The sequence below is a fragment of the Callithrix jacchus genome, chromosome 5 (assembly GCF_049354715.1).
Source record: "Callithrix jacchus isolate 240 chromosome 5, calJac240_pri, whole genome shotgun sequence".
Lineage (NCBI taxonomy): Eukaryota > Metazoa > Chordata > Mammalia > Primates > Cebidae > Callithrix > Callithrix jacchus.
In genome coordinates, this window is record NC_133506.1 from 68,824,395 (window position 1) to 68,852,165 (window position 27,771).

At 47.0% G+C, this 27,771-nt stretch overlaps 1 protein-coding gene across 1 annotated transcript; it reads right to left on the reverse strand.

The window, feature by feature from the left end:
• Positions 1 to 1,409: 1,409 nt before the first annotated feature.
• On the reverse strand, positions 1,410 to 27,751 carry LOC100391326 (tumor necrosis factor receptor superfamily member 13B-like). Its single transcript, XM_054255016.2, has 5 exons — positions 27,697 to 27,751; positions 27,114 to 27,251; positions 23,912 to 24,142; positions 2,707 to 2,892; positions 1,410 to 2,176 (listed from the first exon to the last, which is right to left on the reverse strand). Exons 1-5 carry the CDS (start codon positions 27,749 to 27,751, stop codon positions 1,926 to 1,928), a joined length of 861 nt encoding a protein of 286 aa, XP_054110991.1. The 3' UTR covers positions 1,410 to 1,925.
• Between the last annotated feature and the right edge of the window lie 20 nt (positions 27,752 to 27,771).

Below are 27,771 nucleotides of genomic sequence, written 5' to 3' on the forward strand. Positions count from 1 at the left end.
AGATGCGGGCCCGGGCACTCCAGCCCCTGTTCCAGATCAGTGGAGCCTGGGCACCCTGCTTTTAGCACCCTTAACACACCGGCTATTCCAGAGGTACCCTACAGAGCCCCTTCGGTTCAGACAAGCAGATCTTGAAACCACAGATCAGAAGGAATAGAAATCTGCACCTTCTGAGCCACATCTTTGCAGCACACTGACATAGGGCTGCTTTGCCCACAGCCAGCAAGTGTCTGCACCAATGCCAGGGTTTGTGTCCACGTTGTTATAAAAAGGCAACTGTGTGCGTGAGGCATGGCGGTGAGGAAACAATGCCACCTGGTCTCATCATTGGCCATGTGGACTGGCTGGACCAGGGGCCAGATGCATGTCTTGGACAGACACTCTTTAGATGCCAACTTGCCTGTAGACAACAATGACTCAGAGGTGGCCTCGGGGAAGGCCTGTGTGATGGGTTGAGTTTGTACCCTAAAATTCCTGTGTTGATGTCCTAAGCCCCAGTGCTTGAGAATGTGATCTTGAAATAAATTAACAATGAAAAACAAGGTCAGTAGGGGGTGTCCAATTCAATATGACTGGTGTCCTTATGTAAAGGGGAAATTTGGACAGAGAGAAGATACACAGGAAGGCCACCTGCAAGCCCAGAGAGAGGCCTGGAACAGAGCCTTCCTGCACTGCCCTGGAGTGGGACCTTTCCTGCTAACACCTTGATCTTGAACTTACAGCCTCCAGGAGTTTCTGTTGCTGAAGCTGCCCAGTCTGTGATACTTTAAGGCAGCCCCAGTGGACCAACACAGCCTGGTAGCCCACGGATGGTGAAAAGACAGAATGAGTGATGGAGCCCCTGGCTTCCTGTCTACACCTCCTGAAGTGCGATGTGGGATTGTTTGGTGGGTGTAGGTATGCAAGGTAATTTTGGGGGGTGCAGGGTGCATAATTTCATTGTACATTATTATGGATTTATCTTACTGTGAAAATGCTTCTAAGAATAGTTAAAGAACTTAAGGTTAACATGCTACTCAAGATACAGCTAATAAAAAGTAGATGCAAATGAAAACATTCTCTTGCTGTGGTCCAGGGAATTTCAATCTTTTTTGCAGCTTTGAGCTAGAGCTGCCCTCTTCCTGTCCACTGCACACCCCTACAACACACACACTTACATATATACATGCACAGACACACACATGCACACACACACACACACAAATGCATGCACACACCTGCACATACACACACGGTATGCTTCATGCTTTCACTAAGGAGGCACAGAAGGGAATGTGTGTCCATGAGGAAATGAAGACAGCCGAAGCCTCTGGTTCCTTGGTGTTTGCACAGGTGCCCTCTCTGCAGACCATTCTTTGGTCTCTTTCTCCCTCTTAGAGAAAGAGAGAGGCAGAGCCCCAGTGGGTACTTGGCTGCTTAGGGCCTAACCCAAAGTCACAAGCTTCCTCAGGAGCCTGGTGAGATGGGGGCACCACAGGTCCTCCCAAACTGAGGGCGCAGTGTTTGGTGGAGACTTGAGCTCAGGAAGGTGATAGGCAGAATGTCTCCATTCATTAGACACAACCAAAACCCAGTGAGGAAAGGCAGCTGTCACAGGTTTTATTCTCCAGGAGGAGGGGCTCTTGGGGGCAGTGAGCAGCAGCACCAGGACTTTATCACGTGTGGTCAGGTGATGGCGACTTACAGCTGCACTGGAAACTGGGGCCCAGAGCGCCCAGACCTCCTGCTCTATCTTTCTCTCCCTCTCTGCCTCTCTGTCTCTTTCCCTCTCTGCCTCTCTCTCTCTCTCTGTCTCTCTCTCTCTGCCTCCTCTGCCTCTCTCTCCCCAAATCTCTCTCCCTAGCTCTCTCGCCTCTCCTCACCTCTCTTTCTCTCTCCCCCTCCCTCCATCTGTCTCCCTCATCCTTTCCCTTTATGCCCCCCATTTATGCACCCGGGCCCCCCTCCTGGGCAGGCACACACACTATGCCAAGGCGGCTGTCTGGGATACACGGGCAGGGCTGCAGAACTGTGGTCCTGGTGTGGCATCCCCAGCCTCCAGTGCAAGTGGGGTCAGGGGTCTCAGGCATGACCGTGCTCTCCTGGGTGGGCATCCTGCACTCGGGGAAGCAGAAGCTGCAAGTCTCCACTGGCCCGGGGGATGTGCCCATGGTGCTTCTGGCTTCCTTTGCGTGATCTGCAGAGGCGAGAATGGAGGGTGTGGGCCAGGTCTGGCCCTGCACCGGGGTAGGGGTGACGGTGTGGGCAGCCACACTCTCCCTGGCCCAGGAACTGAGGGCAATCACCCACCAGCCTAGGACACCCCTAGGCCAGTGTCAGTGTCCCCCAGTTGCTGGCCAGAACCTGTGCTGGGGCAGGGGTGGGCAGGCAAATCTTGGCTCTCACTTCTGCCCAGCCCCAAGTCTGCCATGCCCACCAAGGGGATGCTCCTCCTGTGCTTAGCCCTGATGGCCCTGCATCCTGAGGACCCGAGGCCCAGGCAAGCCTGAAGGCTGGCACCCCACACCCACCCTTCCTGGGTGCCACCCACCCAGGTATCTGCCTTCCACGATGTCTTAACCTGATCTTATCAAGCTACAGCAGGTAACCGGGATGAGCCCCGGGCCTCTCTGCTTAGAAGCAGGGACAGTGATAGGACTGAGGGGTGGCCCAAGGCTCATCACCCAAGCAGTGAGAAGGGCGAGCATTCCAGTTCCATGCACTCACCCTGGGAAGACTTGGCCGGACTATGACAGGGCCTTGTGCGGGGCTGGCAGGAGCAGGGATCCCCCTTCTTCTTGAGAAAGCAGGCCACCGCCACCAGGAAGCAGCAGATAATGGCGCACAGGCAGAGCCCCAGTGTGCTGTAGACCAGGGCCAGCTGATCTGCACTCAGCTTCTGCCCTTGGAGAGCTGCAAGACAGCAGGAGATCCCTCTGCAGTGCCTTCTCCTCTTCCCCTCATTAGGCTCCCACAATCCACATGTGTCTGACCCACCCTGCTGCTGGCCTGGCTCCCAGAGAGGCTGGCCTCCTCTCCCAACCCTGAGGCTACTGGGGTGCTCTCTGGATCCTGGAGGAAGTTGATCCACTCCTCCATCCTGGCAGCAGCTTCTCAAGACCTTGAAACTGGAAACGTCATCTGGGCCTTCTTGTCTCCACTTGCTAAGGCTGTAACTGGGACAGCACCGGAGATGGGGTGATGGGTGAACAGATGAATGGATGGCACTCCAGGGAGCATGTCCCTGTGCATCCTGAACTGGGCCCTTTCTCCAGGGAGAAGCCTTCCTGGGTGAGGGTTTATAGTCATCCCTTGGTATAGTATCCATGGGGTTTGGTTCTAGGAACTCCCACAGATACCAGAATCCACAGATGCCCAAGTACCTGATATAAGATGGCCTCTAATTTGCATATAACCTATGCACATCCTCCTGTACAATTAGATTCATCTCTAGATTACTTACAATACCAAATACATTATAGATGCCATGTAAATGGGTCTATACTGTGTTGTTTAGGGAATAACAACAAGAAAAAATGGCTACAGAGTCAGAGTAGATGCAACTATCCATTTTCTTTCCTGAGCATTTTCCAGCCACTCTTGGTGGACTGCTGATGAGACAGGGTTTCTGTTTGGTAATAAAAATGGTCTTGGGCTGGGCACGGTGGCTCATGCCTGTAATCCTAGCACTTTGGGAGGCTGAGGCGGGCAGATCACAAGGTCAGGAGATTGAGACCATTCCGGCTAACACAGTGAAACCCTGTCTCTACTAAAAATAATACAGATTAGCCAAGCATGGTGGCAGGCACCTGTAGTCCCAGCTACTTAGGAGACTGGGGTAGGAGAATCTCTTGAACCCAGGAGGCGGAGGTTACAGTTAGCCAAGATCACACCACTGCACTCCAGCCTGGGCAACAGAGTGAGACTCTGTCCCCCCCCACAAAAAAGTTCTCAAATTAGATAGTGGCTGTGGCTGCATAACCTTATGATGTGCTAAAAACCACTGGCGTACACATCAAAATGACAAATTTGATGATATACAAATTCTGCTTCGATTTTTTTAATGGGGTTAATTGTCCTTCATGAGAGCAGCAGGATTAAGGGGGATGCTGTGGAGGAAGTGCCCGACACAAAGTGGGACTCACTGTTCTAGATGCGTTGTCTTAAACCTGGCTCATCTGTCCTTCCACCAAGAGCCTGGAGGATGCCTAACTCCAGGGACAGGGAAGCTTGGGATAAAGAGAACTTCCAAGAGGAGGGCTTTTGCCTGGGCTGAGTCTGTCTCGGGCATCCAAACCTGGAGGTGCAAGTCCTGAGTCACAGGGTGTCCAGGTACCCTGCTGCCCAAGGCCCTCCTGGTTGGCACCTGCTGTTCTGGTCCCATTAGTGTAACATCACCTGTTCTGCTCTCGAACCATAGTGGCCCCTCTGTGTCCATGACACTGCTGTGAACATTCACATCCACGTGTTTGAGTGGACGGACATTTTTAGTTTTCTTGGGTGTATAGCTAGGAGAAAGAATGGCTGAGTCACATGATTGATGAGAACAAAACTTGATGTGTGTGATTAATTATATTGTTTACTGAGAAACGATGGCAAGGAACACTGAGCTGTCCCCAGGTGGAAAACTGCTCAGGGCCTTCTAGAATAAGTAAACAATATATAGATATCATGCAATAGTTAAACTAGTTCTTAAAACACAGGATACATAACCCTGCCCCCGTTGCTCCCTGGCAAAGAATGCTTTCTAGTTTGTTTTTACATAGTAGTGAACAGGCACTAGCTGCCTGCCTAATTTGTCTTTATACTATGAAAATACATAGAATACCTGCTTGTTAAAAATAATCAGTGTTCACACTTGAATAAATTCACAAGTGAGTAAATATGTGTGTTAGAGTCTGCTCTGGGCTCTCAGCTGGGAATGCTGTCAGCCCCTGAGCCCACTTTGCACTATAAACTTGTGTGTGACTCTTAATTCTTTCAGTGCTGCTTGGGTTGGGCCCATGACCATGCTGGTCTCAGTAAGTGGTGCCCAAACGTGGAAATCAAACCCAGGATGAAAGGTTGCCTGAGCGATGGAGAAAAGAGAAGCTAATCTAAGCTGAAGGACACCTGAGAATGCTTGAAAAAACCTCCCAGGTAAATTAGGCGGAGCTTGGAAGCATCAGGGTAACAATGGGACAAGGTTCAAGCAAACGCAAAGCTGACCTTAGCTTGCTTTATCATTTGCTTAGAAGAGGGGGAGTTAAAGTTAGTAGTAGCTGCTTAACACAGCTTTTTAATGCAGTTGAAAGATATTGCCCCTGGTTTCCTAAGCAGGGAACTTTGAATATAGAGGAATGGGAAAAAGTGGGTACTACTCTAAAAAAGGCATGTAAAGGAGGAGCTGAGGATATTCCTATTCCAGTATGGTCAGTTTGGGCAATGGTGCATTCAGAATTAGAGCCATTTCAAACTGATGACGAGGAGGAAGATTCAGTGGAAGAAGGAGAATATAATTGGGATGAGGAAATTAAAGATAACCCAGGTAAAAAAGAAAAAAGAAAAAAAATGAGGAAAAAGAAGAAGTCTGTCAGCTCCTCCTCAGTGTTTAATCAAAGAGTGGCTAGATCCACCTGACATCCTCTGTTAGAGGAATCAGAGGCTGTTTCTAAAGTGACACTTGCTGCTCCGGTGGTAGTATTTATGCCCTCCACAGCAGTAATTGGGAAACTACCCATTGGGCATATATTCCTTTCCCTCCTTCGTTGTGACTTATGACATGGTTAGATCCCCCCCCCTGTGGATTGGGTCTATAGAGGCTGGAGTACGACAGGCCAACATGGATGGAGATTTAGAGGCTTGGCAGTTTCCTGTTACAACACAGCCCCCAAATCAACAAGGACAGTTTCAGGGAACATTTGATCCTTTTCCATGTAAACTTTTAAAAGAATTTAAACAAGCAATTAGCCAATATGGCCCAGGATCTCTGTTTGTTATGGGATGGTTAAAAAATATGGCCACCTCGGGGGGAGGACTCAAGATGGCGGTGTGAGAACAACCCAGGATTGGAGCTCTCCTTGAATCCGCAGAGAGGTGAGTCAGAGCTGCATTTCCAGACTGATCTTTGTTGCCCACAGAACGGGGAAATTCCCAAGTATAAAGGAGACGCGGGACGCCAGGCAGTACTTCTGCCTGGCGAAGCTGGCAGCCGGGGTGGCGGCGGCCGGCCCTACCCAGCGCTCCCCACAGGGCGCACTTGTCCGGGTGCCCTGTTGAACCAGCAACCTGAGACTTGAGAGGGCTGGACATGAGACTGAACGAGACTTGGACAGTGGGCCAGCCCAGGGGATTGCAGGGACAGAACGTTTCGGCTAGCCCAGTGGGACGAACAAAACCGTGATTTCAAATGCTCCCCTTGAAGATGGTCCGAGATGCTCTGTGGGGGAGGGGCGTCCACCATTACCGAGGCAACCTGCCCCAACTGAGATACACGCACACTGCTGACGCAGCCAGCCGTTGCCAAGGTAACCCGTCCCTACTAAGATACACGCCCACTGCTGACACAGCCTGCCATTGCTGAGGCAACCCGCTACAACAGAGAGACTCCGCCGCAGGGCGTGGTGGAGACCACAGCAGAACAGCAGAGCCTGCAGCAACAGGGCAAACCACACAACAGCAGGGCGGAGCCTCGGCAGGCAAACAGTGGCTAGTCTGCATCCTAGCTGGGCAGGACACCTCAACGGACATCCAAAAATCAAGCCCAAAACCCCGAACACAGAGCATTTGAGAAAAAAAGGGGTTTATTAATGAGCTCTGTTGCAGCAGAATCAAACATAGCAGCCTAACAGCCCTGAATGAACAACAGAGCACACAGCTAAGCAATTGAGCTCCTATAAAGTACAGACTGTCTCCTCAAGCAGCTCGCTGACCCCACTATATCCAAAACACTGACATATGGCAGGCATCATCCTGAAACAAAGATAGCAGAAAAAGAAACGAGTAGCATCCCTCACTGTGCCACAGCTGCTAGAGGTGCACCCCAGACAAGCAGGGCCTGGAGTGGACCTCAGCAGTCGGACAGCTAAGGGGCTAGACTGGTAGAAGGAAAACCAAGTAACAGAAATACTTCATCATCAACAATCTGGGTGTCCACTCAGAGACCCAATCGAAAAGTCAGCAACTACGCAGACGACAAGCGGATAAATCCACAAAGATGGGAAGAAACCAGCGAAAAAAGGAAGAAAACACCCAAAACCAGAACACCTCACCTCCTACAAAGGACCAAAACTCACCAGCAAGGGAACAAAGCTGGACGGAGAATGACTGTGATGAAATGACAAAATTAGACTTCAGAAGGTGGAAAATGAGAAATTTTGTGAGCTAAAAGAACATGTATTAAATCAATGCAAAGAAACTAAGAAACTTGAAAAAAGATATGAAAAAAGATTTGAGGAAATGATAACAAGAATGGATAACTTAGAGAGGAATATGAATGAATTAAAGGAGCTGAAAAACACGAGAACTGCGCAACGCATGCACAAGTTTCAATAGCCGAATTGACCAAGCAGAAGAAAGAATATCTGAAGTCGAAGACCAACTCAATGAAATAAAACGAGAAATCAAGATCAGAGAAAAAAGCGCAAAAAGGAATGAACAAAGTCTCCAAGAAATGTGGGACTGTGTGAAAAGACCTAACCTACGTTTCATAGGTGTACCAGAAGGGGACAAAGAGAATGAATCCAAGCTGGAAAATACTCTTCAGGACATCATCCAGGAAAATTTCCCCCACCTAGCAAGACAGGCCAACACTCAAATACAGGAAATACAGAGAACACCACAAAGATATTCCGCAAGAAGAGCAACTCCAAGGCACATAATCGTCAGATTCAATAAGGTTGAAATAAAGGAGAAGATACTAAGGACAGCCAGAGAGAAAGGTCGGGTCACCCACAAAGGGAAGCCCATCAGACTCACAGCAGATCTCTCGGCAGACACTACAAGCCAAAAGAGAGTGGGGGCCAATATTCAACATTCTTTTTTTTTTTTTTTTTAATTTTTTATTGGATTTTAGGTTTTGGGGTACATGAGCAGAGCATGCAAGACAGTTGCGAAGGTACACACATGGCAGTGTGTTTTGCTTTTCTTCTCCCCTTCACCCACATTTGGCATTTCTCCCCAGGCTATCTCTCCCCACCTCCCCCTCCCACTGGCCCTCCCCTTTTCCCCCCAATAGACCCCAGTGTTTAGTACTCCCCTTTCTGTGTCCATGTATTCTCTTTTTTCATCATCCACCTATGAGTGAGAATATGCGGTGTTTCATATTCTGTTCTTGTGTCAGTTTGCTGAGGATGATGTTCTCCAGATTCATCCATGTCCCTACAAACGACACAAACTCATCATTTCTGATTGCTGCATAATATTCCATGGTGTATATGTGCCACATTTTTCCAATCCAGTCTATTATCAATGAGCATTTGCGTTGATTCCAGGTCTTTGCTATTGTAAACAGTGCTGCAATGAACATTCGTGTACATGTGTCCTTATACTAGAACGATTTATAGTCTTTTGGATATATACCCAGTAATGGGATTTCTGGGTCAAATGGAATTTCTATTTCTAAGGCCTTGAGGAATCGCCACACTGTCTTCCACAATGGTTGAACTAATTTACACTCCCACCAACAGTGTAAAAGTGTTCCTTTTTCTCCACATCCTCTCCAGCATCTGTTGTCTCCAGATTTTTTAATGATCGCCATTCTAACTGGCGTGAGATGGTATCTCAATGTGGTTTTGATTTGCATCTCTCTGATGACCAGTGACGATGAGCATTTTTTCATATGATTGTTGGCCTCATATATGTCTTCTTTCGTAAAGTATCTGTTCATATCCTTTGCCCACTTTTGAATGGGCTTGTTTGTTTTTTTCCTGTAAATCTGTTTGAGTTCTTTGTAAATTCTGGATATCAGCCCTTTGTCAGATGGGTAGACTGCGAAAATTTTTTCCCATTCTGTTGGTTGCTGATCCACTCTAGTGACTGTTTCTTTTGCCGTGCAGAAGCTGTGGAGTTTCATTAGGTCCCATTTGTCTATTTTGGCTTTTGTTGCCAATGCTTTTGGTGTTGTGTTCATGAAGTCCTTGCCTACTCCTATGTCCTGGATAGTTTTGCCTAGATTTCCTTCTAGGGTTTTCATGGTGCCAGGTCTTATGTTTAAGTCTTTAATCCATCTGGAGTTAATTCAACATTCTTAAAGAAAAGAATTTTCAACCCAGAATTTCATATCCAGGCAAACTGAGATTCAGAAGTGAAGGAAGAATAAAATCCTTTGCGAACAAGCAAGTACTCAGAGATTTCGTCACCACCAGGCCTGCTTTACAAGAGCTCCTAAAAGAGGCACTACACATAGAAAGAAACAACCAGTACCAGCCATTCCAAAATCACACTAAATGCTAAAGAGCATCAACATAATGAAGAATCTACAACAACTAACAGGCAAAACAGCCACTTAGCATCAAAATGGCAGTATCAAATTCACACATAACAATATTAACCCTAAATGTAAATGGACTAAATGCACCAATCAAAAGACACAGACTGGCAAATTGGATAAAAATCCAAAACCCATCACTGTGCTGTATCCAGGAAACCCATCTCACATGCAAGGATACACAAAGGCTCCAAATAAAGGGATGGAGGAAGATTTATCAGGCAAATGGAGAGCAAAAAGAAGCAGGAGTTGCAATTCTCATCTCTGATAAAATAGACTTTAAAGCAACAAAGATCAAAAGAGACAAAGAAGGCCATTACATAATGGTAAAAGGATCAATACAACAAGAAGAGCTAACGATCCTGAACATATATGGACCCAATACAGGGGCACCCAGATACATAAGGCAAGTTCTTAAGGACTTACAAAGAGACTTAGACTCCCACACAATAATAGTGGGAGACTTTAACACTCCACTGTCAATATTAGACAGATCAACCAGACAGAAAATCAACAAGGATATCCAGGGCTTGAACTCAGACCTGGAGCAAGCAAACCTGATAGACATTTACAGAACTCTCCACCCCAAATCCACAGAATACACATTCTTCTCAGCACCACATCACACCTACTCTAAAATTGACCACATAATTGGAAGTAAAGCACTGCTCAACAAATGCAAAACAACTGAAATCATAACAAACAGCCTCTCAGATCATAGTGCAATCAAGTTAGAACTCAGAATACAGAAACCAACCCAGAACTGCACAGCTTCATGGAAACTGAACAACTGGCTCTTGAATGTTGACTGGGTAAACAATGAAATGAAGACAGAAATAAAAAAGTTCTTCGAAACCAATGAGAACGAAGGCACAACATGCCAGAACCTCTGGGGCACATTTAAAGCAGTCTCTAGAGGAAAGTATATAGCAATAAGTGCCCATATGAGGAGAATGGAGAAATCCAAAATTGACACCCTATCGTCAAAATTGAAAGAGCTAAAGGAGCAAGATCAAAAAAACTCAAAACCCAGCAGAAGACAAGAAACAACTAAGATCAGAGCTGAACTGAAGGAGATTGAGACACGAAAATCCCTTCAAAAAATCAATAAATCCAAGAGCTGGTTTTTTGAAAAGGTCAACAAAATAGACCACTAGCCAGATTGATTAAAAATAAAAGAGAGAACAACCAAATAGATGCAATAAAAAATGATAAAGGGGAAATCACCACAGATTCCACAGAAATTCAAACCATCATCAGAGAATATTACAAACAACTCTATGCACATAAACTAGTAAACCTGGAAGAAATGGATAAATTCCTGGACTCCTGTGTCCTCCCAAGCCTAAACCAGGAGGAAGCTGAAACTATGAATAGACCAATAACAAGGTCAGAAGTCGAGGCAGCAATTAAGAGCCTAACACTCAAAAAAAGCCCAGGTCCAGATGGGTTCACAGCCGAATTCTACCAGACACACAAAGAGGAGCTGGTACCATTTCTTCTAAAACTATTCCAAACAATCCAAAAAGAGGGAATCCTTCCCAAATCATTTTACGAGACCAACATCATTCTGATACCAAAACCCGGCAGAGACCCAACAAGAAAAGAAAACTTCAGGCCAATATCCATGATGAACATAGATGCAAAAATCTTCAATAAAATATTAGCAAGCCGATTGCAACAGCAAATCAAAAAACTTATTCATCATGATCAAGTAGGATTCATCCCAGGGATGCAAGGCTGGTTCAACATACGCAAGTCTATCAACGTAATTCACCACATAAACAGAACCAAAAACAAAAACCACATGATTATCTCAATTGATGCAGAGAAGGCCTTTGACAAAATTCAACAGCCCTTTATGCTAAAAACCCTCAATAAACTCGGTATCGATGGAACGTATCTCAAAGTAATAAAAGCTATTTATGACAAACCAACAGCCAACATCATAATGAATGGGCAAAAACTGGAAGCATTCCCTTTGAAATCTGGCACTAAACAAGGATGCCCTCTCTCACCACTCCTATTCAATATAGTACTGGAAGTTCTAGCCAGAGCAATCAGGCAAGAAAAAGAAATAAAGGGTATTCAAATAGGAAAGGTGGAAGCCAAGTTGTCTCTATTTGCAGATGACATGATAGTATACCTAGAAGACCCCATCGCCTCAGCCCAAAAACTCCTGAAACTGATAAGCAACTTCAGCAAAGTCTCAGGATATAAAATCAATGTGCAAAAATCACAAGCATTCGTCTACACCAATAACAGACTTAAAGAAAGCCAAATCAAGAACGAACTGCCATTCACACTTGCTACAAAAAGAATAAAATACTTTGGAATACAACTCACAAGGAACGTAAGGGACCTCTTCAAGGAGAACTACAAACCACTGCTCAACGAAATCAGAGAGGACACAAACAGATGGAGAAATATTCCATGTTCATGGTTAGGAAGAATTGATATCATGAAATGGCTATACTGCCCAAAGTAATTTACAGAATCAATGCTATCCCCATCAAGCTACCATTGACTTTCTTCACAGAACTGGAAAAAACCACCATGAACTTCATATGGAACCAAAAGAGAGCCCGCATATCCAAGTCAATTCTAAGCAGAAAGAACACAGCGGGGGGCATCACACTACCGGATTTCAAACTATACTACAAGGCTACAGTAATCAAAACAGCATGGTACTGGTACCAAAACAGAGATATAGACCAATGGAACAAAACTGAGGCACCAGAGGCAACACAACATATCTATAACTATATAATCTTTGATAAACCTGACAAAAACAAGCAATGGGGAAAGGATTCCCTGTTTAAGAAATGGTGTTGGAAAAACTGGCTAGCCATGTGCAGAAAGCAGAAACTGGACCCCTTCCTGACACCTTACACTAAAATTAACTCCAGATGGATTAAAGACTTAAACATAAGACCTAGCATGATAAAAACCCTAGAAGGAAATCTAGGCAAAACTATCCAGGACATAGGAGTAGGCAAGGACTTCATGAATGAAACACCAAAAGCATTGGCAACAAAAGCCAAAATAGACAAATGGGACCTAATCAAACTCCACAGCTTCTGCATGGCAAAAGAAACAGTCACTAGAGTGAATCGGCAACCAACAGAATGGGAAAAAATGTTTGCAGTTTACCCATCTGACAAAGGGCTGATATCCAGAATTTACAAAGAACTCAAACAGATTTACAGGAAAAAAACAAACAAGCCCATTTAAAAGTGGGCAAAGGATATGAACAGACACTTTACGAAAGAAGACATATATGAGGCCAACAATCATATGAAAAAATGCTCATCATCACTGGTCATCAGAGAGATGCAAATCAAAACCACATTGAGATACCATCTCACGCCAGTTAGAATGGCGATCATTAAAAAATCTGGAGAAAACAGATGCTGGAGAGGATGTGGAGAAAAAGGAACACTTTTACACTGTTGGTGGGAGTGTAAATTAGTTCAACCATTGTGGAAGACAGTGTGGTGATTCCTCAAGGACCTAGAAATAGAAATTCCATTTGACCCAGAAATCCCATTACTGGGTATATATCCAAAAGACTATAAATCGTTCTACTATAAGGACACATGTACACGAATATTCATTGCAGCACTGTTTACAATAGCAAAGACCTGGAATCAACCCAAATGCCCATCGATAATAGACTGGATTGGAAAAATGTGGCACATATACACCATGGAATATTATGCAGCAATCAGAAATGATGAGTTTGTGTCATTTGTAGGGACATGGATGAATCTGGAGAACATCATCCTCAGCAAACTGACACAAGAACAGAAAATGAAACACCGCATATTCTCACTCATTGGCGGGTGATGAAAAATGAGAACACATGGACACAGAAAGGGGAGTACTAAACACTGGGGTCTATTGAGGGGGAAAGGGGAGGGCCAGTGGGAGGGGGAGGTGCGGAGGGATAGCCTGGGGAGAAATGCCCAATGTGGGTGAAGGGGAGAAGGAAAACAAAGCACACTGCTATGTGTGTACCTACGCAACTGTCTTGCATGCTCTGCTCATGTACCCCAAAACCTAAAATCTAATAAAAATTTTAAAAGACAAAATGTGACCACCTCTAATAGATTAATTTCTGCTGACTGAGATACTTAAACTTGAGCTTGCCTATTTCCTTCTCAATTCCTACAGCTTAGGACCTGGTGGGCTGACAAGGCTAATATTCAAGCTAAGCTGAATGCCAATGCTCAGCCTCCAATGAATATTTCTGCAGAAACAGCTCACAGGAATTGGTGCACGGGCTCCTTACATTTACAGGCTCCTATGGCTGGGGCCCATAGAGCAGGTTAGGAAGGTGTTTAAGAGCTTGGAAAAAGATTACAACGGGAGGTAAAAAATTTCCATTTTTTAGTACAGTGAGACAACGGCCAAAGGAGCTGAATGCAGACTTCATAGCTAGACTACAAGAAGCAGTGAGAAAGGCAATTGCAGACACACAAGCTCAGGACATAGTGCCATAGTTTCGAGCACTTGACAACACAAATGCAGAATGTCAGGCTGCCATATAACCTATTAAAGGAAAGGCTCATTTGATGGAGTACCTTAAAGCTTGTGATGGTATTGGAGGAAATTTACACAAATCTATTTTATTACAACAAGTCATGGCAGGTTTAAAAATAAACGAAGGAGGTATGCCTTTCCCTGGAGCTTGTTTTAACTGTGGAAAAAGGGGACATATAGAAAAGGATTGCAGACAAAATATAAGAGCAGGGCAGCCTGTTACTATAAGTAATTTGATGGTAGCTATGATGGCGGTTATCACCACTGCAGTGGGAATTCCTGGAGTTGGGGCAGAAGTGAAAGAAAATTTTACATATTGGGCATATATTCCTTTCCCTCCTTTGTTGTGATCTGTGACATGGTTAGATCCCCCCTTAGATGTATACACTAATGAGAGCTTGTGGATGCTGGAGCCAATAGATAATTGGGCCCATCTCATCCTCAAGAAGAAGCTGCTTTGATGAATATCTCAGCTTTGAACATCTACCTATATGCGTAGGAGCAGCTGAATGATGTTTAAAAGCAAAAATTTAAGTATGGCTAGCCATAATATCTGGAAAAAGTCACACTTGAGCTCAGTTACATATGATCTCTGGCTTTAGTATTTTTTATAATAATTCAGGAAATAAAAGTTACATTTTTGCCCCCCAAAACCTATATGCAGACAAAATAAAGAGTGGTCCTCTAGCCGGGTGTGGTGGCTCACACCAGTAATCCCAGCACTTTGGAGGCTGTGGTGGGTGGATCATGAGGTCAAGTGATCGAGACCATCCTGGCCAACATGGTGAAACCCTGTCTCTACTAAAAATACAAAAATTAGCTGGGTGTGGTGGCATTGCAGTTACTTGGGAGGCTAAGGCAGAAGAATTGCTTGAATCTGGGAGGCAGAGGTTGCAGTGAGCTTTGATTGTGTCACTGCACTCCAGCCTGGTGCCTGGCAATACAGCAAGACTCTGTCTCAAAAGAAAAAAAAAAAAGAATGGTCCTCTAAGTTAAAAATATTAATCTGGGAAGATTGTGTTTTGGCAGAGGCTGAGCTGCTGTACAATGATTTCCATGGAATTGTTATTGATTGGTCCACTAAGGGGATAGTTAGCATTAATTGCACCTGTCAGCCCTCTTGTTGTGACATGGAATCACTTTGGTGGCAGGTAAAAAATAATAACTGTTCCGAGTCATTACGTACTGAGACAAATGCTCCTATTATTTGGAGAAATGGGGGCAGGGCAGGACCACAATCAAGAATGATTTGGCCAAGATTGGGAACTGAACAAAATGAGCATTGGAAGATGTTTATGGCTTTAAAACCAATGAAGGTCTGGGAAGGAAAGTATAGTAGAGGATTGGGTTCTAATTCTTATCCCTTGGAGTTTTTAAGAAACAAAACTATATGGATTGGGAGCTGTGTTAAACTTCCTTACCTGGTAGTAGTAAGAGAGTTACAAATTAACTTTCTTAACTCCAAATCGGCATGTCAAAATTGTAGATTGTTTTCTTGCATTAATCCTTCTATGTTCAACTCTCATCAATCTATATATATTGTTAGTTAGAGCCCGAGAGGGAATCTGGCTACCTGTAAATTTGTCTCATCTCTGGGAAGCATCTCCCTAAGTGCACATTCTTACTGACATTTTACAAAATATTTTAAAATGAACCTGAAGATTTATTGCAATTTTAAGTTTAGTTAGTATAGGTCTGATTGCAGTCATGGCCACAGCAGCTGTGGCCGGAGTAGTCTTGCACTCCTCCAGAGATTGTCAACAATTGGCAAAGGAACTCCACTTTGCTGTGGAATTCTCAAACAAAAATAGATTGGAATCTAGCTAATCAGATTAATGATCTTAGGCAAGCAGTCCTCTGATTAGGGGACAGAGTAGTTAGTCTAGAATATAGAATTCTATTACACTGTTATAGGAATATTTCTGATTATTGTATTACTCCTCATCCGTATAATGAGACAGCATACCTGGGAAAAAATAAAGTGTCAACTTGAAGGGCATGCTGGAAATTTATCTATGGATAATTTTAAATTAAAAGAACAAGATTTTCAGGCTTCTGAAGCACATTTAACTTTAATTCCAGGAACGGAAGTGCTTGAGGGAGCTGCTGATGGATGGGCACCCCCTGCATCCAGTGACCTGGGTAGAAACACTTGGAGGATCTATGGTGGCTGTTATGACTGTGTTATTAATTTGTCTGATTTCTCTTTGTGTAGTCTGCAGATCCTGAATCCTTCGAGAAATAGCTCACTAAGATAAAGCTGTGTTTGCCTACCTAGCTTTGCAGAAAAAGAAAGGGAAACATGATGAGAACGAATCTTGTGTGTGATGGGTTATATAGTTTACTGAGAAACAATGGCAAGGAACACCTAGCCGTCCCCAGGTGGAAAACTGCTCAGGGCATTCTAGAATAAGTAAACTATAGATAGATGTCATGGTATAGTTAAACCAGTTCTTAAAACACAGGATACTTGACCCTGCCCCCAGTGCTCCCTCGTAAAGGACGCTTTCTAGTTTATCTTTAATTAGTAGTCAACAGCTACTAGCTGCCTGCCTAGTTTATCTTCATTCTATGAAAAAACAGAGAACACCTGCTTGCTAAAAATAATCACTTGTTCACAAAGAATAAATAAGTGGTCAGAGTCTTCTCTGGGCTCTCAGCTGGGAATGCTGTCAGCCCCCTGAACCCACTTTGCACTGTAAACTTGTGTCTGACTCAATTCCTTCAGCACCACCTGGGTTGGGGTCTCCATGACTGAGTTGGTCTCGGCACATGATAACTGTTTCATTTTTGAGGACCTGCTGGACTGCTCTGCACAGCATCCCACCATTCACACTCCTTTTTACAGATGACAAAACTGAGTCTCTACAATATTGTTCCCAGTCTCAGACCTGCGCCCAGGAGCCAGTCTGACCAACTCCCAGGCTGGTGCTCCAAGCCAGCAGACCGCATAGGGGCCCCAGGGCTGGCACTGTTCCTCTTCCTCACACACTCAGATTCAGGAATCTCATAAGGTGACAAAGCTGCCAGGATTCTTAGGGACCATAAGTGTCACTCTGACATTTACAGCGGGGGAAGGGAACTCAGGGTGATCTAGTGTCATTCCAGCAGCCTGTGGCTGGCCTGCATGACTGGTGTCCAGAGCTCAGAGAGGCCTAAAGGAGGAAAGCAAAGTCCCCAGGACCTGCACACTTGGTGCCACACATTCCAAATCAATGCAAACAGTGCCCTGGAGGCATCAGCAGGGGAGACACTGGCAGCCCTCAGACCACAGACAGAATGCCTAGCTATAAGATGTTACTAGGTGGAAATGAACAGCATTGATTCAAGGAGGAAGACCAAACATTCATGCATATTTCAATGTTTCAGCATGAGATTCTGAAATCTGAGTATTCAGAGACCATGCCCAGAGCACAGTCACCTGATGCCATGCCCTTGTGGACTATCTGGGCTGGGCCTCATTCTATCCAGGAGAGTGCCACGGGGGCGAGGCTATGTCACTCTGGGCATCTGCCTCAAGAAGGCCTGACGGCCTCAGAGTTTGCTCACTTGAGCCATCACTGGAGAAGTCCAGCTGGAGAGGCCCCATGGAGAGGGGCAGGCCCTGAGATCAACTGGAGGAGAAGCAAGGCCCAAACATCCCAGCATCAGAGCTGAGCCTCCAATGGCTCTATCCCAGCACCAACTGCAGGAGACACCCCAAGCAAGAGCACCAGAAGACCCGCCCAGCTGAGCCCCACCTCCCCACAGAGCCAGGCAAAGTCACGACATGAAGATAAGGATCTGGAAATGAGATCATCCTGGATTAAGGTGGGCTCCAGATCTAGTGGCAAGTGTCCTTCTACAAGAAGAGAAGGTAGGAGACAAGGCACGGGAGAGAAGCCACATGAAGACAGAGGCAGAGATGGGAGCCCAGGAGGCCTGGGGCAGCTGCCAGGAGCTGGAGGAGGCTGGGAAGAATCCTCCCCTGGAGTTTTCAGAGAGAGCAGGGTCCTGCTGATGCTTGGATCTGACTTCTGGCCTCCAAACCAAAGACAGAGGATCAGTTTTGTTTGTCTGTCTGTTTGTTTGTTTGTTTGTTTGTTTGTTTGTTTGTTTATACAGAGTCTTACTCTGTCTGGCTGGAGTGTAGTGGCATGATCTTGGCTCACTGCAACTTTTGCTTCCCAGGTTCAAGTGATTCTCCTGCTTCAGGCTCCCAAGTAGCTTGGACTACAGGTGCATGCTACCATGCCCAGCTAGTTTTTGTATTTTTAGTAGAGACAGGGTTTCACCATATTGGCCAGGCTGGTCTTGAACTCCTGACCTCGTGATTTGTACACCTTGGCTCCTCAGAGTGCTAGGATTACAGATGTGAGCCACTGCGCCCAGCCAGTTTGTGTTGTTTTAAGCATCCAGCATGTGCACACTGTCACAGCAGCCCCGGGAAGCAAATACAGCCTATCCAAGGACAGCACCCACCCAGCCAGGTCTTCAGTCCTGGGCAGGGCTCTGCACACTTGGCAAACCCCAAGTCACTGAGGCTCCACAAGAGCCCTGTGACATCAGAGCCGTTATGATCATTATAGGTGGGGACAGCAAGGCATGAGTAGCCCAGATGCACCTAGGTTAATTCTGATGTTGAAGAACGTTCAATATTCAGATCTCAGCATCAGTGGTTTTTCTAACCTCATGCGCTTTGATGCATTCCAGACCCTTATTCCCAGAAGAGGTCATGGGCACCCCTAGTGTCTGCCACACACAGAGGCTGAGCAGCTCCATGGCCATCGCCACTCCCTCCAGTTCCAATCTCATGCCAATGCGCTGTCCCTCTGTCCCCCTCCCAGGTCCTTGTCATCTCTGGTTCCCTTTATTGCCAGAAATAGCCTCTCACAGGGCCCCTGCTGCCATCAGCACCCTTCAGGGACAGCAGGGCACTCTCCCCACAGCCATGCTCTGACCCCTCCTCCCGTGGCTGCCCCTGCCCCCAGCAGGACATTGGCCTCCCAGCCTGGCACATGGGGCCTGCTGTCACCTGCTATCTGGTCCCTCCTGTTGCCATTTCCAGCTGCCCCTGAATGCTTGCTCTTCCCAACTCAATCCTCTGCAGCCCCCACATGGGGGACATTGTCCTGCCCTTGGTGCTCCTCCTCCTCCTCTGCCCAGACCAATGAGCACTCCACCCACTGGGGCAGGATCCCTGGGCCACCTGCTCCCCTCTGGGAGAGACAGACACTCCCTGTACCTGCCCCAGGGCCCAGACAGGGAGCTCCTCACGTCAGCCTGGAGTCGTCGAAACAGAACCCATGCCAGTCTCCTCTGCTGCTTTCATCTCAAGCTGTTTTCAGTCCAGCTTGGGAGCCTGTGCTGCTCCCCCCACAAAGCCCCACGTGGAGCAGCAGGGCTTGCCCTTTCCTCTTGGTGAGCATGAGGAGCCATCGGCTTCCACCTTCAAAGCAGATCTGGGATGGGGTCCCTCCTCCTTCTGTGCAGTGACCACCACACTCCCGCAGGCTGGGAGCCCCTGAGAAGGGGTTTAGCCCAGCCTCCAACACAGAGCCCCTCATGGCCTTCCCTGCCCCTAGCAGCACCTGTACATGCTGCTGCCTCTGCCAGGACCCCTGTTCCCACTGTGTGGCTTCAACATGGAGAGCACCTACTCCCCCAAAATGTATCCTCCCAAATCATCTGCATGGTGACTCTATGAAGGCGAACAACAGCCTCACAGAAGCAAGGCTCAGAGAGGGTCAGTAGCTCGCTCCAGACCACACAGCTTTTGAGGGACATAACTAGGGGTCTGGCTACACACTCCACACCTCTGCCCCAGCCTGCACTAAAGCTCCTCCTCGGTGAAGCCCTCCTTGTCTCTGTCTCCCCTGAGGCTTGGTTACATGGCCCCTGTGCAGTAAGAGGAATGTGTCATCTGCCTGGCCTGTCCACTGCCTGACCTTTCACAGGACAGTGAGCTCCATGGGTCTGAGTCAAGACCTGCCTCATTCACTCCTCTCCCCACATACAGCAAGCCTGCCACAGTCCTGGGTCCCACTAAGGAGTGACAGTTCTGAATGGGATGCAAAAGAAACCTGGAGGTGGGGTGAGGTGGGGTCTGGCTGGGCTGGAGATGGGGCAGCAGAATTCAGGGAGCCCACGAAGCAGGCAGAGGACAGGTCAGCCCTTCCACTGTATGCAGCTGGACAACTTGGTTACATGGTGTCCTCTGCTCCCTGTCCTCAAATAGGTCCACCTCTGGGTCCCTCCCCTGGCCGTGTAGCTCTGTACTTCCTGTTTGCAGTCTACAGCAAGCTCCCCTCCTGCCTCACCAGCCCATGCAGGCATCAGAGGACAGAGCAAAACAGACCTTAGCCCTGGGCCCCTGGAGAGATGCAGGGCAGGGCAGTGCACAGTGACAGTCAGGGAGCCACAGAAAGCTGCACCATGGCAGAAGTGTGGCAGCTGAGGTGGGGTGAGGCGTGGTAATGCCCACCCCAGTGGCACCAACACGTCCTCACATGGCCTCCAATGCTCACAGCCTGGGCTCCATCCCTGGAGCCAAGATGAGGCTCCGAGGTTCTGCCCAGTGCCCTCTGGGAAGGGGGCTTGGCTGGTGGTCACACCTCGTCCCATGGGTGATAGTTCACCCCTCAAGGAGCAATAGTCCTGTGGACACTACTCTGGGTCATTTTGCTGTTGCAGAGGGGGCAAACTTTGGAACCCCCAGACTGTGCTCAAATCCCAGCTCAGCCACGCACTGGCCGTGTGATTCTCAGCAAGTCACTCCAAATTTGAGACTGCCTCTCCATCTGGGAGGTGGGTAAAAACGACGCAAAGGAGCATCTATTGTATCGGAGGTGGGCAAGGTTCCAGTTTGGTGGGAAGTTTCAAATGCCTCACTGGATGCAGGGAAAGCATGAGGATGGCCAGACAGCAGGGTGGCAGGCATGGCCACTCACCTCTGTGGCTGAGCTTGTCAGCTCCTCTGTATCCACACCCCCTCCATGTGAATCTGTGCTTTCACTCAGGAGAGGCTGTGTTAGAGTAAAAACAGCCTTGGAATTCACCATATCTATGATTTCCCCCCTTCCCCATGCTTGCTCCAGCCACCAAGAGGTGGCATCTGCTTCCCCTCCCCTGGATCCTCTGGCACTGTGACTGAAAAGAGATGCAGCAGAGCTGATGAAATCCAAGTTCCCAGCCTGGGTGGGAGAGGCTGTGTGCTCCTGTCTGCTGCACTCTTGTATCGTCATGAGACGGACACACCTGGCCAGCCCACTGGTCCCAGGAGGATGAGAGGCACATGGAGCAGAGCCAGCTGAGTACAGCTGAGCCCAGCCAAGCCCCCGACTCAGGAGGAAGCACACCCCCCCACATTTGGGGGTGGCTTGTTACACAGCAGCAGCTAACTGGCTGTGGAGCAGGAGATGCCAGGCTAAGCAGGGACAGTGGGATGCTGGGCAACCTCATCATCAGGCACATAGGCTCAGTCCTTGGGACCTGGGCCCTGGGGCCTGGCCTTATGGAAACAACATTATCACAGGAAAGTCGCTACAAAGGAAAGGAACCCATCAGCCCCTGAGAAGAGCAGGTCTGCTGTCTCTCCTGCACTGGCTGAGAGCAGGGCAAATGCCATCACTAGTGTTTATGCATCCACACGGCATCCCCTCCCATCCTTTCCGATGGCACAGAGCAGGGCAGGTGCACCAAGAGGTGTTTGCTGGGAGGATTAATTAGACCCTCTCCAATGCCTGACACTTAGCAGATGCCCAGCTCAACAGGAAACTTCTTCCCATGTCTGAAGTGGCCATCTCCAGCCATAAGTTTTTTCATTTTCTTTATTTATGTTTTATTCTTTTTAATTTTTATTTTTTTGAGACAGTCTTACTCTGTCCTCAGGCTGGAGTACAGTGGCATGATCTCGGCTCACTGCAACCTCCACCTCTTAAGTTCAAACAATTTTCCTGCCTTAGCCTCCCAAGTAGCTGGAACTACAGGTGCGCACCATCATGTCTGGCTAACTTTTGTATTTTTGGTACAGGTGGGGTCTTCCCTTGTTGATCAGGCTGATCTTGGATTCCTGACCTCAAGTGATTGGCCCACCTCGGCCTCCTGAAGTGCTGGGATTACAGGTGTGAGCCACTGTGCCAGGTCTTTTCTTTTTACAATATGTTTTTCCTCTGGCAATGTCTAATGAACCACATAAACTTTTTTAGTAATACCTTTGCCTTCTCATTCTTAGGAAGCCTCCCCTCCCTTGCCTCTAAATGAAATCTGATGGATTCACAGCCAGAGTCCACCAGATGCACAAAGAAGAGCTGGTACCAATTCTACTGAAACTATTCCAATAAATCAAGGAGTAGGGACTCCTCTTTAACTCATTCTGCAAAGCCAGCTTCACTCTGGTACCAAAACCTGGCAAAGACACAACAAAAAAGAAAACTACAGGATGACATCCCTGAGGAACATACATGCAAGATGGATTCAAGATTTAAATGAAGACCCTAAACTATGGGAGTCCTCGAGAAATCCTAGAAAACGCCATTCTGGATATTGATCCTGGGAAAGAATTTATGACTAAGTCCTCAAGGGCAACTGCAACAAAAACAACAATTGACAAGTGGGACCTAATTAAACTAAAGAGCTTCTGCACCACAACACAAACTATCAATGGTGTAAACAGGCAACCTACAGAATGAGAGAAAATACGTACCCAGTGAAGGTCTAATATCCTTAATATATGAGGAAGTTAATTCAAAAGGCAAAAACCAAATAACCATATTAAAAAGTGGGTAGAAGACATGAACAGACACTTTTCAAAATAAGACATGCAAGCAGCCAACAAACGTGAGAAAATGCTCAACATCACTGATCATCAGAGAAACGCAAATCAAAACCACACTGAGGGGCCATTTCATACCAGTAAGAATGGCTATTGCTGGTGAGGCTACAGAGAAAAGAGAAGGCTTATACACTGTTGGTTGAATGTAAATTAGTTCATCCACTGTAGAAAGCAGTTTGGAGATTCCCCAGAGAATTTAAAACAGAGTTACCATTCAGCACAGCAATCCCATTACTGGGTATGTATCCCAAGGGGAAAAAAACAAAAAAAACACACACGCATGTTGATCACAGCACTAATCACAATAGCAAAGACATGGAATCAACCTAGGTGCCCATCAATGGTGGAATGGATAAAGAAAATGTGGTACATATACACCATGGAATACTATATAGCCATACAAAGAAAAAATCATGTTCTTTGCAGCAACATGGATGCAGCTGGAGGCCATTATCCAAAGTGAACAGAAAATACCAAACGTTCTCACTTTTCTCACTTATAAGTGGAATGCTAAGCATTGCATGCAGATGGACATCAAGATAGGGACAACAGACACCATGGCCTACTAGAGGGGGAAGGAAGAGGGGGACAAGGGCCGAAAAACTATCGGGTACTATGTCCACTACCTGGGTGACAAGACCATTTGTACCCCAGACTTCATCAAGCAACATACCCATGTAACAAGCCTACACGTGCACTCCCAGATCTAAAATAAAAGTTGAAATTATAAACAAAATAAGAATAGAAATAAATGGAGCCTGCAGCATGGGCAGAGGGCAGGCAGTGGCTATTACTCAGGTGCTCACACAGGTGGGTCTGCTGCTTACCTGTGCCTGTGCTTTGAGAACTCACACAGCCTCAGCATCCTCCAGTACAAGGCTCTTCCTCACATGTCAGGTCCTTTCTCCTGCTTTCTTCTTGCCCACAGACTTCTGGAAACATTGCCTACATTTGTTTTTTTTATCCTAGGATGACATCCCTGGCTTCTGGCCATTTGCTTGGACTCTGGGCTTCATGCCTTGTGGACTCTCTGTTCTAGGCCTGGCATCAGGCTTGCCATTCTTTCTGACCCTGTGTTTCTCTATGCAGGTTTGCCTCAGATAGCTTACCTGGACTTGCTTCTGAGCCTCTGTGCTCTGATCCTTGGTCTGAATTGTTTTCAACTTCTCCATTACGCTGTCTCCTGAGCTCTGGTGGGAGGTTCACTGGGCTCCTGAGCTTGTTCTCACAGAAGAATGCACATTGCTTAGGGTGCTGTCCGCAGATGGAAGCACAGCTGACACAGCGCCTCAGGAGATGGTCATAGAACCTGCCTTGTTCCTTGCGGCAGCTGAGTAACCCTGGGAGACAGAAATGTGTGATACTCCTGGGTAACACAGATGAGCAGGAGCTCTAGGTTTGGCTACAAAGAACATCAAAGTTAAAAAAAATCATGGTAAAATTCCAGAAAGCAATCCAAGAGTAAGCCAGGTACTTTTACAATATACAAATTGAAGACTATGCATTGTCCTCTAAGTACTATTTTAGCTGCATTGCATTTTGATGTGTGGTATTTTTCCTCTATCTCGTTCAAAATGTACTTATTTTTCATTTTTATTTCTTCCTTGACCTATGGATTATTTACAAGTGCATTTCTTAGTTTCCAAACATACGAAGAATTTCAGTTATTATTTAAATTTGAGGTCTAGATTACATTGTTACATAAGACCGTTACTTGCATTTTTCAAGCCTTATCAGGGAGAAATATATTTCAAACTAGCATAAGGAATGAAAAGGAAAAACCAGAATCCTCTTTGGCAAGTTGGAGGAGGGAGCTGGAAGGAAAGTAGAAAAGTTCATATGAATAATATTTCTTCTCTCTGAAGACTAAATAAGAATTAGAGCAGCTTACACAGGTGTCAGTGCCAAGGAACAGAAGCCAAGGAAACTAAAGCCCAATCACACCTGCCTTAAGAGAGCACAGTGGACCCAACTTTGAAAGTGTAAAGAAATCTGTTTGGAACAATCAATTATCTAAAGGCTCAGAATATTTCTTTTTAAATATTTTTTTTGAAAGGGAGTTTCACTCTTGTCACCCAGGCTGGAGTGCAATGGTGTGATCTCGGCTCACTGCAACCTCTGCCTCCCAGGTTCAAGCAATTCCCCTGCCTCAGCCTCCTGAATAGCTGGGATTACAGGTGCCCACCATGAGATGCAGCTAATTTTTGTATTTTTAGTAGAGGTGGGGTTTTGTCATGTTGGCCAGGGTGGTCACAAACTTCTGACCTCAGGTGATCCATCTGCCGTGGCCACCTGAAGTGCTGGGATTACAGGTGTGACTACTGTGCCCAGCCTAGCCTCAGAATATTTCTACATGAAAGTTTTTACATGAAAAAGGCAAGTTTTCTTTGTCTTTAGAATAAGGTGTTTATGTGAAAACGTGGCTCACACAGATATGTGAAGGACACATTTCAGAGGTAGTGCAGGATGGTGGATAAGAACCCAAATTTCAGAACCATATTTCCATTGGAGCCATTCCAGCTGTACCACTTGCAGACAGCGTGGTCTTAGCCTTTCCATGACTCTGTTTCCTCATGTCCAGTATAGGGAAAATAACTGCACTGACTTCTTCTTAGGGTTGTTGGCAGAGTTGTAGTGCCTGGCACATACTAAATGCTCACTTAATGGAAGGCTTGAGTAGAATATTCATTTGAGCCTCTTCGCAAAGCCAATACACACCCCTCCTTGTGCCTTTGACAGAGTAAAGGAAGGACCTAAAAGATCATGGAATTGGAGACTTAGGGAAAACTCAGATGGCCCACATGGGGCCAGTGATCTCCCCTGCTCTGGCCCTCCCCTATCCCCAGGGCTCCACTGAACAGCACAGAAACTGACACCTCCACTCTGTGTCACACAGGGTTGGCCCACCAGTGGTGTCCTTGGGGCTTTCTGTGACCTCCTCCCCTGTTGGAGGTGGCACTTTTGCAGGTGGTGCCTGAGTGCTCCAGACCAGGCCCCTCCTGCCTGACCTCATACCCTGCCCAGCCCCCACCCAGGACTCGGTCCTCCGCACTGCATTTCCCACCTCTGCACCTCCGCTCATGCTGCCCTTTCTTCTAGGCACCCTCCCCACATCTGATTTCTGCATTCTGTGGCCTCTTAACAATCTGCCTCTGATGATGCTTCCTCCCTGCTCCCCTGCCCATCAGCTGAAGGTGGCCTCTCCCAACTGTGTCCTTCTACCATGACACATAGTCATTTCTCCCATTAGGTGACACTGTCCCTGAAGGGCCATGCCAGATTCCTGTTTCTGTTGGGCTGGAGCACGCCATCTGTTTGTGAAATGAACCAATGAATGTTCTAATTTATTAATGGATGGTGGTTCAGGCCATGATTTAAGAGTCAGAGTCCTGGGTTCAAACCGGGATGCCACTGTGACATCTCCACTTTTCCACTGTGTGATCTTGGGTAAGTTGCTCAGCCTCTCTGAGTTCCTGTCAACAAGTATTCATGAAGGACTTACTATGTGTCAGGCACTCACCAGTTTTCAATGTCTCAAACATGCCACATTCTTTCCTGCCTCAGGTGCTTTGCACATGCTATTCTCACTGCTTGGAATGCATTCCCTCTATAATCTTCGCTCGGCTCCCTCCTATCTAATCTTCAGATCTCAGCCCAAATGTCAGGGGTCTCCTCTGACCATCCAGTAGAACTAGGCCCTCCCTTCTCACTGTCTGTTGTTTCTTTCTTTTGAAATTTTTATTACAGAACTTATCACACATGTACGTAAAGAGGACAGCACAATGATGCCCTCTGCACCAATCATCAGCTTCACAAATTGTTTAAATTCTGCCTTATACTTTTCTAAACATTTTTGGGGGGGCTTGTATATTTTAAAGCACAGCCAAGATCTCATATAATTTTTTTTGAGACAGAGTTTCACTCTTGTTGCACAAGCTGGAGTGCAGTGGTGCTATCTCGGCTCACCGCAACCTCCACCTCCCCGGTTCAAGCGATTCTCCTACCTCAGCCTCCCGAGTAGCTGGGACTAGAGGTTTGTGCCACTGCACTTGGCTAATTTTGTATTTTTAGTAGAGACAGGGTTTCTCCATGTTGGTCAGGCTGATCTGGAACTCCCAACCTTGGGTGATTGTGTGAACCTCAGGAGGTTGTGTGACCAGAGCAGAAAGGTAGAGAGGTAAGAGATGCCACACTGTACACCTTCTCCTATCACCCATTCCTCAGCCGCCTGACTGTGGGGCCAGAGGGTGCTCTGCAGGGAAAGGACGGGGGTGAGCCCACTGTCTCCTGGGCTCAGGCCCCAGAAGTCACTGCAGAAGGCTGCACAGGTGTGCTGGCTCTGACAGTTGAAAATGGCTTTGCAGGAAATGCAGGTGCTCAGCAGGGGATCCCAGTACTGCTCTTCAGGGCAGGATCCCATAGCCAGCCCTGTCCACAGGTCCTGTGGAGCTGAGAGACCAACAGTGTGAGCACAGCTGGTAGGCGGCCACAGCCTGGCCTCTTGCTCCTGATGAAAACCCAGACAACCTCTCCCGCTCACAATCCCACAGACATCCTTTCTGTCTCAGGAGCAGAGAAGGCAGGCAAAGCTGGCTTCCAACCACCACTGAACTTACTGGGGGCCTGGGGCAGCCACCTCCACTCTCCAGCCTCAGTTTCCTCATCTGCACAAGTTGTTTTCAGGCCCCCTGCTCTCTCACATTAGCAGTGCCCTGCTGGGCCTCGTTCCCTGCCCTCCTTAACATGCCATGCCTCTCCCTGGCTCAGTCTTTGCACACGTTGTTCCCTTGTGTGATGTGCCCTTCTCCCCAGCACTCCCCCTCACCTGCTTATTCCTCCTCAGCCTGAGACCTCTGTCTAAACCTGATCTCTCAGGGAAGCATTTCTGACTCACCCCCTAGACTAGGACACAGTCCTTCTACACACTCGCACTGCCCTTCACTCGTCATTGTGGTCAAGGAAACTTCCA